Source organism: Physeter macrocephalus, chromosome 2 (genome assembly GCF_002837175.3).
Source record: "Physeter macrocephalus isolate SW-GA chromosome 2, ASM283717v5, whole genome shotgun sequence".
Taxonomy (NCBI): domain Eukaryota; kingdom Metazoa; phylum Chordata; class Mammalia; order Artiodactyla; family Physeteridae; genus Physeter; species Physeter macrocephalus.
Window position 1 is genome coordinate 10,689,584 of NC_041215.1, and position 19,245 is coordinate 10,708,828.

The 19,245-nt window shown below is 38.9% G+C and overlaps 1 protein-coding gene across 3 annotated transcripts; it reads right to left on the reverse strand.

Annotated features, from left to right (window-relative positions):
- Nucleotides 1-1,651: 1,651 nt before the first annotated feature.
- ZNF879 (zinc finger protein 879) lies at nucleotides 1,652-13,892 on the reverse strand. Of its 3 annotated transcripts, none has more exons than XM_024116303.3 (5): nucleotides 13,797-13,892; nucleotides 12,662-12,729; nucleotides 9,644-9,770; nucleotides 9,094-9,189; nucleotides 1,653-4,985 (listed from the first exon to the last, which is right to left on the reverse strand). In XM_024116303.3, exons 2-5 carry the CDS (start codon nucleotides 12,692-12,694, stop codon nucleotides 3,538-3,540), a joined length of 1,704 nt encoding a protein of 567 aa, XP_023972071.1. In that variant the 5' UTR covers nucleotides 12,695-12,729; nucleotides 13,797-13,892; the 3' UTR covers nucleotides 1,653-3,537. The 3 variants fall into 3 exon arrangements, with proteins under 3 accessions (XP_028354085.1, XP_023972071.1, XP_028354078.1); XM_028498277.2 differs by lacking the exon at nucleotides 13,797-13,892 and adding an exon at nucleotides 13,677-13,775; XM_028498284.2 differs by lacking the exon at nucleotides 9,094-9,189 and having other exon boundaries at nucleotides 1,652-4,985.
- Nucleotides 13,893-19,245: the final 5,353 nt, after the last annotated feature.

Genomic DNA, 19,245 nt, shown 5'->3' on the forward strand with positions numbered 1-19,245 from the left:
TAGAATCTGTGCCTCTCAAGTTGCAATTCTTAGGACCTCAAACAAACTCTTTTTTCTTATTTGCAGTCTTCTGCATTTCGGGGGTTAACAATAACTAAAATACCGTCTCATCCAATCACTTGCTGTTTTTATGATCTTCACCACATGTACATATCACTTAGTATAAACTTAATTTTGCAAAAAATGATATACCACATGTAGTTTCCTATGACTTTAGAATTCAGCATGTTTTACAATTCATCAAAGTTTTGTATATAGCTTTGGTTCATCAATTTTCATTGCTGTTTACTGTGTTAATACTCTAAAGTGTATCCATTCTCATACTAACGGACATTCAGACTACTTCCAAATATTTTCTATTATGATCAGTATAAATGTCTTTACACATAATTCTTGGTGCTCATCTGCAAACATTTATCTAGCATGTATAGGTGCCTGTGTATTACAACAAGCAGGTGTTCAACTTTGCAAGATGTCATGACCTGTATCAATTTACACTCCCAGTAGTAGAGTATGAATGCCAGTTATTCCACATACACTCCAAAACTCAGTATTGTCATACATCTTATATTTGCTCATGTGTACTTTAAAATCATGCCTGTGGTCCTAATTTACATTTTTAAACTAATGAAGTTAAGCATCTTTTCATGTTTTTGGAAATTTGTATTTCCTCTTCTGTGAAATAAGTAGCCATGTATTCAGACCACTTTTTTCTATTAAGTTTTTCTTTTTAATTGATCCATACAAATTATTCAAAATTTCCAGAAAACATATTGGGCATGCTGTGGAAAGATTTCCTTCTGTTTTGTGTCTTGATTTTTCATTTCCTTTTTGGTATATTTTGATAAGCATAAGTTCCTTATTTCAATGTGAGCAAATAATATAAACATTTTATATAGCTTATTTGTATCCTGTTTAAAAAATCCTTCCCTATCTTGAGGTCATAAAGTTATTCCTTACATATTCTTCCAAAATCATATAACTCTTGATATGGTGAGGGTAGGCATCCATTTTTTTTTTGTATGTGCATGAACCATTTCTGCTTCTTAGAACCATTATTGGGTAGTTCATTCTTTCCCCATACTCATCATGTCATGAATACTTCTAACCTTTTATCATTTTTTTCAGCAGGTTTTTTGTTAAATACTTTATCTGGTTAGAAAGTTCCTTTCTACTGCTGCTTGGCTAAAAGTTTTTATCATGAGTAGGTACTGCGTATTTTGGGTTTTTTCCTACATGTATTGAGATGAACATATGGACTTCTGTTAATATTAAGGTAGTGCACAGCATCTGTAAGTTTCCTAATGTTAAAATAACCCATGCATTCCCATGAAAAATCTGTATTTATCATGTGTTATCTATGTTTCGGTACTTTGGTTTACATTTGCTAATGCTTTGTTTAGGATTTTTACATTTCTGTTGATAGATGATATCTGCCTGCAATTTTTCTGTCTTGTATTTTCCTTGTCTGATTTTGGTACTGGGTTATATTAGAATCATCATGCTTATAGATTATCTCCTCTGAAAGATCCTGCAAAAGACTTAATCTGTTACATTCAAGTTTGATAGATCTCACCTTAAAAATAACTAGGCTTAATATTTTGTGTGATTTTTAGATTTAATTTTTTGATGATTTTAGGACTACTGATACTTAGGGAATGCTATTATCTGCAAGTTTGTGTCCCCTCAAAATTCATGTTGAAATTCAACCCCAAAGGTGATGTATTAGGAAGTGGGGCATTGGGTGATGATGATCATGAGGGTACCTCCCTCATGAATAGATCAATGACCTTATAAAAGAGGCCCCTGACAGCTCCCTCACCATGTGAGGACACAGTGAGAAGTCACCAGAAATGAACCAGGAAGAGGGTTAACCACAATACAGCTATGCTGGTGCCTTGATCTTGGACTTCCCAGCCATAATTGTGAGAAATAAATTTCTGTTGTTTATAAGCTACCCAGTCTGTGGTATTTTGGTATAGCACTCCAAACTAAGATTGGGAAGTTATGTGTCTCCTAGGAATTTTCCTTAGGTAATTAGAGAATTTAAAAGAATGGTTGTTGGGAAACAGACATTGCAGGTAGAGTACTAAATGACCCAGAAGAGTTTGTTCCTCACAAGTCTGAAACAATGAGCCTGTTTAGTCCCAGGAGGCAAAGCTGAATTCACTGATTTTTGCTTTGCTTAATCTCCACCCCAAATAATAACATTTTGGAGTTTTTGTTTTGTTTTAGCACCTTGGCAAATAGAAACTAACAGTTTTTTAAATGAAATGAGTATTCCTGTCCTTAACTGCTTGTCTACTCCTGATAAAATTGGCAAAACTGGATGTTAACCTCTGAACTTCTGTGAAGCTCAACAATTTTAGTATGACTTGTTTTTAGCTTGCTCAGATTATTGTTAACATTTTAGAAATGCTTTACTGGGATAACTTGTTAAAGGGCATAGCCCATTTTGGGGAGGAAAAAGCATCTGAACTTAGAGCCTGAATTTTTGTCTAGTGGCCCTCAGAGTGTGCGAGGGAGAGAGCATCATCTGATGGAGGTGAAGGCAGAATGTAAGAGTGAAAGTTATCTTGTTCACTTGACCTCCTAGGAGGACAACCCAAGTTCCATGTTGTTCCTGGGCCTTACTGGTGGCTGGTAACCAGAGAACTCAAGGAAGCAGGCACAACCTGGGGGCCAAGAGTCACACTCCCTATGGCTACATTGCAAGATGATTTTTAACAACATTTATCAGTAAATTAACTTGCAAAAGCAGTAGTTATCTAAACAACCTCTAATTCTCAGCTTAACACAGCAAAGGTAATCATCTTAAGAGAAAAACAAGTGAAATACCATGCCTTCTGTGATTTGAAATGATGTGACTTTAGATCTGATTCAGAGTTTGGAATAGTTGGGGAGAAAACTCACAGGACTTACACCTGCAGTTTACAGCGTGATTTTATTTTCAGGTGAATGGCTTAGGAAGCAGGGGAGAAATAACTCAAAAGTTTTAACAACCACCAAGTACAGAAGTTGCTTGTAAACTCTTACAAAATAAATTTTTGTGACAGTGAGGTAGCTCCAGGTCACCTGCTTACACTTCCTCTCCAATACATTCTTCTTAGTACAACTGGCTTGCATAACACTCAAATTGCAGTTTCAAAAAAATAGAATCCTAGATTAATCTGAAGTCTGGATTTTATGGCTGCACTTTTCCATAAATCAACATGCTTCCCAGTGATGCCTGTGAAAGCTGGTGGCTGTTATCATACATCACTAGAAAGCAAATAAAATACTAACCCTTTGATCTGACAAATTTTCTATTTTATAATCAGTAATAACTTAAGAATATATGAAAAAACATCTTATAGAAGCTTTCCTAATATTCATAAGGTTATCTTACATCATAAAGTCTCTGATGTTTGATGAGGTCTAAATTCTGAAGTTTAATACACAATTAACTAATCTTCATGATTTTCTCCCCAAGATGAATTCTTTGATATTTCATGTGGAATTAACTTCAGTTGGAAGGTTTTTTCCCACGCATTTAACTTATAGTTTTTCTCCAGTATGAGTCCTCTGATGATTTGTAAGGGATGAGCTCTGACTGAAAGCTTTCCCACATTCTTTACATTTATAAGGCTTTTCTCCTGTATGAATTCTCATATGTGTCATAAGGGATGAACTCTGTCTAAAGGCTTTCCCACATACTTTACAGTTATATGGTTTCTCTCCAGTATGAATTCTCTGATGCTGAATGAGAGCTGAGCTTTGGTTGAAGGCTTTTTCACAGTCATTACATTTATAAGGTTTCTCTCCAGTATGAATTTTTCGATGAGTATTAACTGCTGAGTGGGAACTGAAGGCTTTTCCACATTCCTTACAGTTATATGGTTTCTCTCCAGTATGGATTCTGTTGTGTATATTAAGCCGTGAAATCCAGGAGAAAGCTTTCCCACATTCATTACATTTGTAAGGTTTTTCTCCAGTATGAATTCTTTGATGTTGTATAAGAGCTGAGCTTTGGCTGAAAGCTTTCCCACATTCTTTACAGGCATAAGGTTTCTCACCAGTGTGAATTCTCTGATGTATAATAAGAGCTGAGTGGTAACTAAATACTTTTCCACACTCATTACAATTAAAGGGTTTCTCTCCAGTATGAATTCTATGGTGTCTACTTAGCCGCGATATTGAAGTAAAGGCTTTCCCACACTGACTACATTCATATGGTTTCTCTCCAGTATGAATTCTATGATGCTGAATAAGAGAAGAGCACTGGCTAAAGGCTCTCCCACATTCATTACACTTATAGGGCTTTTCTCCAGTATGAATTCGCTGGTGATTATTAAGGGATGAACTACCTTTAAATGTTTTTCCACATTCATTACATTTATAGGGTCTCTCTCCAGTATGCATTCTTTGATGTCCAATGAGAGATGTAGTGAAACTGAAGGCTTTTCCACATTCACTACATATATAAGGCTTCTCTCCAGTATGAACTCTCAGGTGCTGAGTTAGAGATGAGCTTTGGCTAAAAGCTTTCCTACATTCCTTACATTTATAGAGCTTCTCTCCAGTATGGATTCTCTGATGTTTACTCAGAGAAGAACTGTGGAGGAAGATTTTTCCACAGACACTACACTTGTAACACTTACGCACTGTGTTGATTCCCAGCTGTTTAAATAGAATTGAATACTGCTGTGAACAGGGTTTCCTTCCTCTGGAAACAATTCTGGGTTTTCTAATAAGTGATAATTTTAGATCAAGATTTTTCCCAAGGTCAATACCTGTAAAGCTCTTCTCCTTCATACAGGTTTTCTTGATGGTAACTAAGACTTCCCTCAAAGGTCTGTTCTTTTTGCCTTGCTGATTCTCTAGTTTTTCCTCATTTATGTAGATTTCTCCCAACTTGAAGTCAAAAGGACCATCACCTATGAGTTGATTCATTACTTCTTGATTTTCTTCTTCAGAAACTGTGGTTTCAAACAAGCTCTCCCATCCTAAAATAAATGAAACATGTAATTCTCTCTTGCACTGAGAATAAAGAAAAATGACATCAACATATACAAGGATGGCTAACAAATGTATCCTGGGAGTCCTTAGAAAAGGATGAAAAAAGAAGAGCAAGAGAAGAAAGCAGGATGGAAGATGTGCCTGGGTAGGAAAGGGTCTGAAGAAACCTATGTGTGGGTGGGCTGAGGAACTGAGAGGGCAGCTCTTCCAGTAGAGCCAGACCTGATCTAGTAACACAGCATAGGTCAGCAGGGTATACAGCATTTCTGTGTACAGCAGGTTGTATTGTTATTCAGCTTCATCTTCCAGGTCAGCCACCAGTGTACTCAAGCCAAATCCAAGAGAAAACTGCAGAGGGGCTATAAACAAAAAGTGGAAGAAGCACTGCCCTTAAAAGGCTCTTTGAAACACCAGACCTCAGCTACTGAAGTTCTGGGACTCATTTGAATGCTATGCATAATGTTGTAATGAACTTCACTGATTCACTCAGACAATATCTACTGAGTATCCACTATGTATTACCATGCAAAGGTCAAGTCTCAGGGTTATGGGGAACATGCCAGATAAGAGTCCAATTTTCACAAGGTTTACATTCTAGTAGCCAACACTGACAATAACCAAGTAACCAAATAAAGTATTGGGAGTAATGAGAACTGTAAGAAAATAAACAAAAACAAGGCAATGTGTAGTATGAGTGAAAAACCTGATATTTTAAACTGTGTGATGAGGAAATAAAATTAAACATGAGATCTAAATAACACACAAGAGCTGGCCATGAAAAAACGTGGGTATAAAGATGATTCCACCTAGAAAAAAGAGCCATTACAAAGGCACTAAGGCAGGAGTAAGCTTTGTGTATTTACAGATAAAGAACCAGTGTGGCCTAGGCAAGAGGGAACTGGGGGAGAGTGCTACAATGGGAGGAAATGAGGTGGGCAGGGGCCACATCATGTGGCATCTTGTAAGATATAGGAATGTGTTTGGAATTTCTTCTAAGGATCACTGGGGGATGGTTGTGTGATAAATGGGATGTAATTGGGGGCAGAGGAAAACAGAACAAAGACAGGTATAGAGCAGCCAATTAGGAGGCTGCCACAGTCTTCCTGGAGGAAGGTGATGGCAGTCTGCACTGGCATGATAGCAGAATCAGGCACACTGAGATATTTTAAAGGCAGAGATGACAGGTATGTTCACCTGTGAATAGGGGGTACAGAATAAGTGAGAAGATTCAAGAATGATGACACCTAGCTTTTGGCTTGGGGAACCCAATGGAGATGGGTGCCATACAGGAAATACTGGGAGAAGACTACATTTTTGAAAATGATTTTGTCTACCTTTTTGATCACTTAGGATACAGTGCAAGAAATGGGATCACTGATTCAAAAGCAGTGAATGTACCTTATGAAAGAGCTTTCATTTTCTTAACTAAAAAGGAAATATATAATCATTGTAAGAAAAATTAAGAAACTACAGAAAACTATAAAAATGAAAATACAGTTCACCCATAAACACATCATACAAATATAATCACTGCTATATGTGGAATTCAGCTCACCCAAATTTTTCTGTATATAAAGAAAACATTTTTACTTAAAAAATTAAAGTGGTTAAAACTTCCCCCTCCCCCACTTCACTTAAAAAAAAATCATGAACTCTCTCCATGTCCATAAATGTAGGCTGACATCATCATTTTGATGGCTGCATAATATTCCAGTACATGAATATACCATATTTAATAAATCTCCTTTGGTGTCACTTAGCTTTAGTTACTCCTAGTAATGCCTCATGTTATAAGGAACATTCTTTTACACTATCTTTGCAACGTTGCACAATTATGGAATTATTTTCTTAAGATAAATTTCTAAGCCTGGGATTGATTTTAATAAAGCCAGGAAGACTTCCAATCAAAATCCCACTAAAGATATTGCTTCTTGCTCAGAACAGTAGCAAAACACTGGATGTGTAGTTCTTAACCTTTGGTAATATTCCCTATTAAAGAGAAAAATGGTTATCTCATTGCTTTAGTTTGAATTTCATTGATTTATAACGAAGTTGAATAGTTTTTCAAGAAATCTTTTTAATCATAATGCTCATGCCTTTATGCTACAATTATTCAGACCTTCTTCCCCTTACATTTACTTTTGTATTCCATAGCCATGACAGCAATATTAATAGGGAAAAATGGGAAACTAAATTTCCAAAAGGAAGATTGTTTAATAAAATATGGCTTAACAATACACTAGAGTTCTTTCAATGAAGTAGACTTCTATTCAATGATGGCTAAATAATTGAATGACATTCATAATTAAAAACAAACTCAAGAACAATATGTATAATCAATCTGTTTCTCTGCGTGCGTGTGTCTTTCTCTCTCATGTACAAACACACTCAAACAAATATTCACAGTCTGAAAAGATAAATAGTAAAATATCAACAATGGCTCAGCACAGTTGGTAAAATTTCAAGTGAATCTCCTTTTTTTGCTCCTCTTTTTTTTACAATACCATGCACACCTTTAACAAATTTAAAATAATTAATTTTTTTTAATGCTTGCAAAAGAAGAACACAGTCAATTTGAAACTAATGATTTCTTTGCCAACTAGAAAGCTCACAGCCAAATTTGAAACTCATCCTTGGCTACCATCCTGGTTCTTACAACAGATACATTTATTTTCTACAGTTCTGATTGAATTTCTATTTTATTATATTGTTATTCTTACAGTCAGGCTTCTCCAATTGTCCATGGAATATGGCAGAATATATTTTAGTATGTGGTAGAAAAAAGATCCCTGAACTGAAAAAAGACTTGGGTCTTCAAAGCAAAGGGCCCCGTGAATGCCGAATAATATTAAAAACAAAAACAAAAAAGTCAAACCTCCTTGATATAACTTAATGAAACTTCTGAATTCCAAAGACAAAGAGGATATCTTATAATATTCTAGATAGAAGACAAAAAAGGGGGAAAAGGTTTTCTATACAGGAAATAGAGGGGAAAAAACTCCAGAGGACTTTTAATCAACAATACTCAGTGCACCAACACAGTGGAGCAAAGTCTGAACAATTCTTGGGAATAAAAACTGATGCCAGAATTCTAGATCCCAAACATAATTCCCACAGGAGAGGTAAAAGAATTGATAATAGACATGCACAAATATAGCACACACGAACCTTTCTGAAAACATTACACAGTAAATATTCTAGTCAAACCAAAGGAAAAAATCTGAAGACAGAGTTCATGAATAGAAACACAGACTGAAGTGACATAGAAAGGCTATCTCTTGCTATCAAGAGAAATAAATTCTGGACAAGCAGCAAAACTCAAAAAGCGAGCCATCCTCTGGTGTCAGAAACAAAGACAAAATTCAAAGTAGAACAGAAAGCAAGAGCTTATGATTCAGCAACCCACAGGGATTTTAGAGATTGAGAGATATGTCCTAGAAGCCAGGGTCTGGAACATATTAGTTTAAAATTTTTCACACAAAAGAATTAGGAAAAAGCCATGTTGAACATCTGCAAACCTTCTGCCTGAATTCAGTAATTGTTACCACTTTGCTAACCTTGCTTTCTCTCTCTTGCATAGTACAAAATATACATGCATCTTTTTTTGTTTTGTTTTTTCTTCTTTTGTATTTTTTTTTAGCTGAAACATGTGTAAAAAGTTGCAGATAAGTCAAAGCAAAAACCCAAGATGGGACAATGAGAAATGCATTGTAGTGATAAAAGGTTTGTTCAGACCATAAAAAGAAAATAATTTAAGAAAATAATCAATCCAGTAAAAGCAAGAAAAAAGGGGGGAGATATGAATCACAAACCTTTACACATTACATACTGCATTACATATTCTGCATTCAAATTACAAAGGACATATGACAAAAACGCAACCCATATTGGAAGAATTCAACTCTCCCTCTGAACCTGCTGTACCAGGTACTGAAAAAGGTCAAGTGAGGATATGCCCTTCCCAGCATTTCTCACCTGGCCTGGCACATCAAGGAGGGCCTTTGTCAGTATCTCCTGAGTGCAGCCTCCTCACTGATCAGCAAAGCCCAAGCAGTCAGAAAATGCTATACCCATTTCCCAATTACTGTCACTCACCTAGACATGTGCTTTGAGAAACTCCATTTTCCACCATCCAGGGGTCTTCCCCTTGCTCTAACTGGAGGATAACTTTTGGTTTGGAAAACAGAATCCCTGTTCATGAGCAAGAAAGAGAATGAATCCATGGTGCAGACATGAGTGGCCAGTCTGACACTCAGATCCAGCCCCAGAGTCTGGGGCAGAGGGACAGTTGAGAGGAAAGAGATTTGTTCTGAGAAGGGCTTAAAATTGGGCTCCCAGAGGATGGCCAGGAGGTGGTCTCAGGAAGAAAGTTAGGGCTCTGGCTGTGCACTCCTCTAAGCTGGAACCTCCTGTGAGACCCAGAGGGACAGAGTTCAGGGGGCAGAAGACAGGAAAAGCACAGAGAGGATGCCCATCACCAATTCTACCAAGCCGAGACTTGTCTCGGCGGCCAAGGGCAATAGCAACCACTACTTTCTGAGTCCACCTGTGGGCTGAACCTGGCCATGCCCTCCAAGTGTCCTCCTTGGAGAGGGCACCAAGGTGCTCCCCCAGCAGATTCTACATCACAAGGAAAGGTCCTTACCCAGCGAGAACAGAGTGCTGTAGTTCTCCAGCATCACCTCCTGGTACAAGGTTCTCTGCGCAGAGTCCAGATGCAACCACTCATCCCGGCTGAAGAACACAGCCACATCCCTGAACGTCACAGACTCCTGTAACAGAAACCCATTCTTGCTCACCCAGGGCCATGCCCTCTGTGGGATGACTGGGCAGCAACACTGTCACCACTCTAGGTTCTGAGAATTTCAGGCTGAATACTTCCTGACCACCCCTCAATTACTGATCACATATATATCTGTCACCTACCTACTGTCAGTGAAGCACTGTGTCCCCAGAAAAATGAAACACAGCAGCCAAACAAGGTAAAGCACTTGAAATAATTAAATAAAATCAGAATGATGGAAACACTGAACTCTAGACATGGACATGTGCAATCACCTAGACCAAACTCATTTTACAGGTGAGACATGAGAATTGGGTTTTAGAAGGTTTTAGAGACTCCAGTACACTCACTCAAGGAGGAACAGGTGTGCTTGGATTCTGTCATCACCGTGGGCCATCTGTGTCCCGGGCGAGAGGACACTGACAGTCACAGTAAGGGAGGCTCAGAGAATGCCCCAGGCATGGCTTTCCCAGGAGCGGGCCCAGCGTGGTGAGCTGCACAGTCTTTGAAAAGCCAGGTGAGAAGGCTGCAGTTGGGACTCTCTCCCCACCCCAGAAGTCTTTGTTCTACCTCTCTCTGATACCAAGCAGGAGCCTGTGGGGCCCTCCTGTATACAAAGAGCCTTTCCATGTCCCCCATTTCTTGTTTGTAGGAAAAGGGCTTCAGCTTCCTAGACCTTCCTGAACACCAAAGAGCATATTCAAACAGTTGCTAATCAGGGAAGTGAGGGAATGCAGAAACAAAGGAACAGACAAACAAAGGTAACTGTTTCTGTTGTCAAGAAACAACAGTGCAGCGAAAAAGCAGGGTCCTAGTTCCTGCTCAAGGGACATACATAACAATATACCTTTGAGTTCTTCTGCAGGAATTAAGGCCCCCATCCAGAGAGAGAATGTTACTTAAGGCTGAGAGCAAGAGTCCTGGAATACTGCTCTGTTACCTCACCACCAACCAATCAGAAGAAAGTCACACACTCTGCAGCCCTCACCCCAAATTTTCCCTAAAAAAACTTATCCCCCAAAAATAGTCAGGGAGTTCAACTTTTTTTTAACACAAGTCATCCGTTCTCCCTGCCTGGCCCTGCAATAAACCTCTTCCACTCCAAACTCCGACGTTTTGGTTAGTTTTGCCTCACTGTGCATCAGGGACACGAACTTGCCTTCACTAACATCTCCCGCTTCACTGCATCACAAGTCACCTCTTTTAAAGTAGTGGCCCCTTTCTTTCACTATTAGGAATCTTTTTTTTTTTAAAGCAAGTTAGGAATAAGCAAAAGAAAAAGGAATGTTAATCTAACTTTCTACCACTAGAAACAAGGTTTATTAACTTCTTGCTGTATGTCCTTTCAGACTTTTACATGATAGTATGGCTCTAAGTTTAAACAAAAATAAAATGTTACACAGGTAACTTTATCCAACAACATTTTTTATTTGCTGCCCAGCATCTCACTGTATAGATTACTTATAGATTATTAGATGGTTTACTTAACTAATCTACTGGTGGGCACTTAGGTAACTAATCTACTGGTGGGCATTTAGGTAACTAATCTACTGGTGGGCACTTAGGTAACTAATCTACTGGTGGGCATTTAGGTTGTTTCCATTTTAGTAACCCTAAAAATTCTGGATTGAGCATCCCTGCACATCACAAAAAAGTGTGCAAAGCCTATTTCCTTAGGACACATTTCTAGAGGCAGAAATACTTCCACACTTTCTCTTTATCCCCAAAACCCAGAAAGGAGATCACAAGGCCAGGGATGTTCTCTGACTGATAAGGGCAAAAACAAATTAAAACTAAGAGGCTGTTGGAAATAAGTGAGAAGACTCCCACCCCAATCTCCATTTTCTTTCTGAATTTCTTTCTTCGTCCTTACCAAATGTATGTAAATCTTTTTAATAGCTAAATAAACAATCTGTCAGTCTCACAACTCAGGACTGTTTCCTCAAGGACCTGGTAACCATTTCTTTGAATGCGCCAACATTCCCAATTCCTGGGAGGAGATGGGCCTAACTTGTCACCTGACAAATTTCCAAATTGCGAAATTGGGTTATAGCACTTAGCTATATATAAGAGTGAGTTTTCGGTCTTTGCACCCTCTTTAGTGGATTGCCTGTGATGCACATTATATTCTGGCTTAATGTTTATTCAATAACAAAAGTGTTTTCTTTCTCTTCTACCTTTGTGGAAAGGTTTCCTGGGTTGGGAAGAGATTATGTTTTTAATTATACTTCCCCAAGGGAAAGGGCAAAGAAGGGAAAAAAATCACTGTGAACCAGATGCTTCCCACCTCAGGGAAGGCTCACTTCCCGAATCTGTCCCCGCAAACCACTGCCCAAATTGCAACTTCTTTTCCTTTCACCATCTGTACGAGCCTAATCCTGCTTGCATGTGCAAAATCGCACAATAGGAGGGAGTATCCCTGACCAAACCTGCTGACTCAGAGGTGTTCTTTGTAGGATCTTCTTAGAAAATCACCTGGACCCTTACCAGGTATTACTGGAGGAGACTGGTTCTCAATGCCTTGAGGACAGAGACCTTCCTCTTCGATTTCCTAGCATTATGGAAAGATCTGACTCCCCCCTGTCTCTGCCCTCCCCAAGGCAAAACAGACCTGATCTCACACAAAGCTCTGGGTGTGGCACTGGCATGGGGCCTGTGGGCCCATTCATTTCCTAGTCAACAAGCACTAACTGTTATGTAGAAAATTCAAAATGAGACTAGCCCTGCAGCAAGGGAAACACCTTCTTTCTGAAGTTCCTCAACTACCAGGCCTTCTGGTCCCTCAATGGGCTTCATTACTTAGAAAAGCTCAACAGTGGATGAAGCATGTTCCCCACCTCTGAACCCAGAAGGCAGTTCAAGAAAGAAGCCTTCACATACCAGAGGCTGGGCTGGCAGCAATCTTGTGGCCATGTCTCCCTCCTGCCTGCTCCTCTTGGAGAAGGCACCTGAAACGGAGAAAGAAACTGTGAGCTCTCTCCATCCTGTCTGCACTCCCGTCCTCATCAGGGTTAGACTAGGTTAAGAACCACACACTGAGTACCCTGCAGAAGGAAACCAGAAGGAACCTGGAAGCCCAGGCATTCCTGAGTGGGAGGGGCCCTGTGCTTGACCACCAAAACCGGAGTGGGCAGTAAGACTGCCAGTCGCTGGGCCTGCTACCTTTCAGCCAGTGGTTTATGAATAAAGAGGAATCAAACTAAGGGCCATCTGATATGCATTAACAGTGTAAAGGGCAGTCACACTGGACTCATGGAAATGTTTAATCATTGAGAAATGACATAAATATTCCACACACCTGCATTTAGGTACTTTGAGCTATAGTAATTATGATAAAATAATTCTTCAAAAGTCATTTTAAGCATTGGTGTCCTTTTCAGAAATAGTCAACCAAAAATTAGTTGTGTTTTTGGAAATTGTGTTTCCTTTCGAAGAAAGAGTTATCAAAGCTCCTTAAACGTAAAAGGAAACATTACCTATCCACCTTCCCCACTCCCACACGCCCCAAAATACAAGACTTAGAAGAAATAGCTTCGTTGGCTAGAAATGAATTTAAAATTTAGAGAAAAGGGAAGTAACTTTGCAAGCGGACAAAATTACTCTAAACAAAAAAGAAAACAGTTAAATCACTTAGGATTCACTCTAGGAGAACAACGTCAAAAAACAAGGTTGGCAAAAACGGATAAACATAAAGTTTAAACTCTAGGGGGGAAAAAAACAACCAACGGAAAAAGCCGAAAACCGCCCCAGGGTTCACGAACCCTGAAACAAGGCACAGCTTGCTACAATCTCTTTTCGAGGGCCGTTTCTCCAAGAGCCTTGCCCCAGGCACAGGCCCCGCTGTCGGGCGGGGGAGACCTCCCCGGGCAACGCCCCCTCCACTGGCCGCATTCACCTGCCAAGGCCGCCTGGGCTGGCACGCCCAGAGCTGGGACTCGCGCCGCGGCTGGCCTTCTGTCCTGGCCCCGCCGTAGGAGGCGCACACCCTGGGCCCACTCTCACCGGCAGTCTGTACCTGGGCTCGCCGGGACGGGGACTCGAAGCGGCGGCCCTTACGGCAGGCAAGGGGAACACCTAGCGCAGGGATGTTTGTTGTCGCCGCCGCCGCCAGGCCGCCGGGCAAAAATGCGCGTGCGCAAAGGAGAACAGCAGCGCTTTTCCTTTCGAACTATACTTCCCAGACATCTGCACTCTACGGCACTCTACGGGGTACGAGAAGGGCCAACGGCGGAAGGCTAGAGTCTTGCTAGAAGGCAGAGGAAGTTGAAGCCTTTGCTGTAACCACGTGTCCTCTCGCGCACCCTTTTTATTCATAATTATGATGACAATGATAGTAAGAGGGAAAAGTGAATATGTAATAGAAAATGTGGAAGACTAGACGTTTGCTGCTCCTTATTGGTTATTGAGAAAACTTAGAATCTATTTAACAAATTTTTGAATTTAAAAAAATTGTCTAAATTTTGTAGCCTATGATAAAAGATATATTTTTTAACTGACACACTGGGTAAAAACAAAAACATAGACCTAGTATTGCCCTTTTCATGACACTCATTACTTCTTTTAAAAGGGTTCCTTTAAATTGTAAAGCTTGTCTTCAAGTATTGACTGTACTTCCCTTCTTTACAACTGCATCCTCATTGTCTGGCACTGTACATACCAAATAATACGTATTCAATAAGTGTTGAATGAATGCTTTTTTAAATATCCACGATTACTGTTTACAAAAACAGACCTAAAATCTAAGGTTACCTTAAGGTAGAAAATAAAGAGATGAATTAAGATATACCCAGAAAAATAATATGAAAAAGAAATCTGGGATCACAATGTTACAAAGACAAAGATATTTCAAAGTAAAAATAGTTAAGTTGGACAAAATTGGTTGTTATGTATCGATAAAAGATAACAATACACATTAATTACCGTTAGGGAAATGCAAATCAAAACCACAGTGAGCTATCACTTTACACCCATTAGGATAGCTGCTATCAAAACAAACAAACAAAGCCAAAAACAAAATAATACAGAAAACAACAAGTGTTGGTGAGGACTTGTTGGAATTGAATCCTTGTGAATTGCTGGTGACAATGTAAAATGGCGCAGCTGCTGTGGAAAACAGTACGGCGTGTCGACTTAAAAAAAATGCACAATGTGCAAGTTGTGAGTCAAGTTTTAGTTGGGGCAAAATGAGGACTATAGCCTGGGAGACAGCATTTCAGAGAGCTCTGAGAAACTGCTCCAAAGAGGTAGTGGGGGAGGTCAGTATAGTTGTGATTTTGGTGAAGGAGGAGTACATGCAATCAAGCACATATTTTTTTGCAGAAGGTTTCTGCTAGTCACAAGGAGCAATCATCACCATGAAGGTGCTTAGTGCTTTTCTAGATATGAGGAGATGCAAGAATTGGACTCATAAAATTGTCTCCTGAAAATATCTGACTATCTGAAGACCTGTTCTGCCAGTTTTTCCCAGAGCATAGAGTGCCTCATTTCTGCTCTCCACCCTGAATTCCTTCCAGGGGGTGTTGAAAGTCAGCAGCTGCAGCAGCACATCTACCTTGTAGAGGTAGATGGCAAGTGCCAATGGCAAGTGCCAATGGCAAGTGCCAATTTGTAGTTGACAGGCTGTTCCTCAAAAAATTAAAAATAGAATTACCATATAATCCAGCAATTCCACTTCTAGGTATATTCCCCAAAGAATTGAAAGCCAGGACTCAAGCAGGTATTTGTACACTAATGTTCACGGCAACATTATTCACAATAGTCAAAAGGTAGAAACAACTGAAGTGTCAATAAATGGATGAATGGATAAACAAAATGTGGTCTATCCGTACAATGAAGTATTATTCAGCCATAAATTGAAGGAAAATCCAATACATGCTACAACATGGATGAATCTTGAAGACATGCAAAGTGAAATAAGGCAGACACAAAAGGGCAAAAATCGTATGATTCCACCTATATGAGGTATCTAGAAGAGTCAGATTCATAGAAGGAAAGTAGAATAGTGGTTACCAACGGTTGAAGGAAGAGGGAAATGAGGATTTATTGTTTAATGGGTACAGAGTTTCAGTTTGGGATAATGAAAATTTTCTGGAGGTGACTAGTGGTGATGATTGCACAACAATGTAAATATGCTTAACACTATTAAGCTATACACTTAAAAATGATTAAAATGGTAAATTTTATGTTATATGTATTTTACCACAATAAAATAATAATATAAAATAAAATAACAATTATGAACCATTACTGGCAAGACAACATTGAGATTTACAAAGTAAAAACAAGGTGGCAGACTGAATACACATAATTACCTCCTTTTTTTCTCTTCATATTCTTTAAAATAACAAAAACACATGTATAATTTGAAAAGTAATAAAAACCATACAACTCTAGAAAAATACCACCAGAACACCAGAAATTGATAATCTTGGAAGGCATGCAGCAGATATGTGCCCTGAGACCCAAAGGCCATCTAACAGAGCCATATGTCTCCTTGTGTGGCCCTGCAATAAACCTTTTTCTGCTCCAAACTCCGACTTTTCCGTTTGTTTGGCACATGAACTTGTGTTGGGTAACAAAAGTATTTACACAGATTATAGTTCCTAGAATAGCTCTGATGGAATTAATTACAAACATAATTCATTACAAAATCAAAGAAAGTAAAATTTGTATGGATTACAAGAAAATGAAGTAAGTAAATTAATCAGTAAAACATTTGAGTCAAAATTAGTGTTGAGGCATATTGTGAGGGTAATTAATCATGCAATTAAAAACCAAAATGATTACAAAAGAGAGTGGCAAAGAGAATATGGTAGCAGGTTAGTGTTCTTGATTATTCAGGAGAATGACATAATTTCAGAAATAAGTTTTAAAAATCTTTAAATGTGTATGTTAAATATTCAATAGAAACCACTAGGCAAATCAATATGTGAATATCTAACCAGCCACTGTGTAATCTTTTTTTTTGTAGGTTCAAATCTTACTTATTTATTTATTTTTATAATTTTTATTGGAGTATAGTTGATTTACAATGTTGTGTTGTTTCAGGTGTACAACAAAGTGAATCAGCTATACACATACATATATCCACCCTTTTTAAGATTCTTTTCCCATATAGGTCATTACAGAGTATTGATTAGGGTTACCTGTGCTATACAGTAGGTCTTTATTAGTTAACTATTTTATAAATAGTAGTGTGTATATGTCAATCCGAATCTCCCAATTTATACATCCTCCTCTTCCCCCCGGTAACCATACTTTTTTTTTTTTTTAACATCTTTATTGGAGTATAACTGCTTTACAATAGCAGAGTGGAAAGCCGACAGCTGGCAGATGAAAGCGGGCCGCGGGGGCCCGGCCCTGGTGCCATTCGTCCAGCGCAGCCACCTGGGCTCGGAGCGCCTTTCCACATCGAGCAGGCATTTGGGCGGGAGGGGTTTTGCCCCGGCTGTCACACTTTCCCTGCCAGTCGCAGGCAGGTGGCTGCACAACACCGCGTCCTGGCCAAAGGACAGTGGGTCCGGAGGGAGCTGACAGAAATGTACCCCAGCCCGGGGAACAAATGTGCAAAACAGGGTGATGATAGGGATCCACTGCCTACTACACAATAAATGTTCGTTTACTTCCGAGGAAGTGAGGTCAGAGACCTAAACAGGAACACTGCAGCTTATTCCTGTGTTCACCACTGGATTGACTCGTGCACGTGTACATTCATTCAGCAAGCTTTTACTGACCAGCTATTATGAGCTGGGCTCATACCTTTAGCTTGGCTTGCTCCCTTATATCCATCAGGACTTTTCAAATACCATTTCAGTGATGCCTTCCTAATCCACTTACCCTGCTTTATTTTTCCTCCATATCACTTATCATTAATAGGCCGTAAAATTTCTAAAAGGTAAATCCTACGATAATGGGAATTTTTCTGTTCTGTTTATCTCAGTGCCTACAACTGGTTGCACACAGCAGTCACCCAAATATTTTAGGAATGAATAAATGGGGACAGTACTTACGCAAACTCCAGTCATCTCAAACTAGAAAGTGAAAGAGTAAAGCCTAAGGCAACATTTTCACTTTAATGCCATCATCACATCCTCAAAATGCCTTTGACAACTGTTTTATAAAATAGGACTTCCAAACAGGTCTGAAAGCAAAGACAGAAGGAAAGAGCATAGCTGCATTTTCACTTTGGGGTCTACTTACTAATTTTCTGATCTGGGGACCCTTTCCAAGCCTGCTTATTTCCATAATGAGGATTATAATAGCACCCAAGGTAATGGATGTTTTGAGAAATAAATGAGGCAGACCATGTAAAGCGCTCAGCGTCGGGCCAGGACATTACACAGTGCTGGATAAACCATAGTTTCTTTTATTACTAGCAGGCCCTTAGTGTAACAGAGGAAGAGGAACCATTTCTAAAGATAAGAGATCTAGATTCTGGTCCCATAAATCACTCTTCAACTGGGAGCCTTGGGCAAATCATTTGATCCCTTTTAAAGTTATTTCCCACATCCACAAACCAGGTGGTTGAGTGAAAATAACTCAAACTTTTTTTCCAATGAAAAAAATACTTAAGATGTTAATAACACTGACCCATCAAAGAAATCACACAGGGAAACCTAAAATTGGGTTCCTATTTACTATCCTCAAGTTTACAGACATAAAAAGTAACAGATATTTAGAACAGGCATCATTACTCAGAAAACATGACATGTCTCATTTCAAATATGATTAGCAAGTTGGTATTTAACATATGTGAATTAATCGGTAATATATAAAACACAGAATACCAAGACTGTTTTTAAAAAGAATTGTTTATTTACTGGACCTGGGGCAGATTAGATACACAACCAATTTTAAATTTACATCTTTTAACTCAATTTTGAAGTGTTTTCACACACACACGCACACAAATTAACATGCAACAGTTGTCCTAAGGTAAAACACAGTCACCGTAAACTGTTGCAAGTATTTTCACCCAAGGCTGAAAAATTGTTTATCCTGAACATGAAAACCTGTAACAGATTTAAATTAATTATATAAAACTCATTACTTGTAGTTTTCCCCTTGCAAAGATCCAAAAAATATGTACAAGTAACTAATATACATCAGTCACAACATAATCCTGGATCATCCCCACACCAAAACTAGATGCTCCTTTAATTTTAACCCATCATCAGAGGCCAAGAGAAAGTCATTTTGTTTTATACGAAACAAAATTCACATGTGCCAAAAAAGAAAGACCCAAGAAAAACAAAAACAAACACCCTAGTGCTGACAGTAATGTTCAGTACGCTAATTAAACAGTGGCCGAAATGCCACTGATCAAAAATAAAATAGTGGCTGTATATCACTGCAAAGAAATCCAAGATGCTTTTAACCCTTTGGCATCAAAAATCCAGATTTTTCCAATTATGTGAACGCATACCTCCTCCGTGCTAAGAGTAGAGAAAGTGGATGGGCCACCA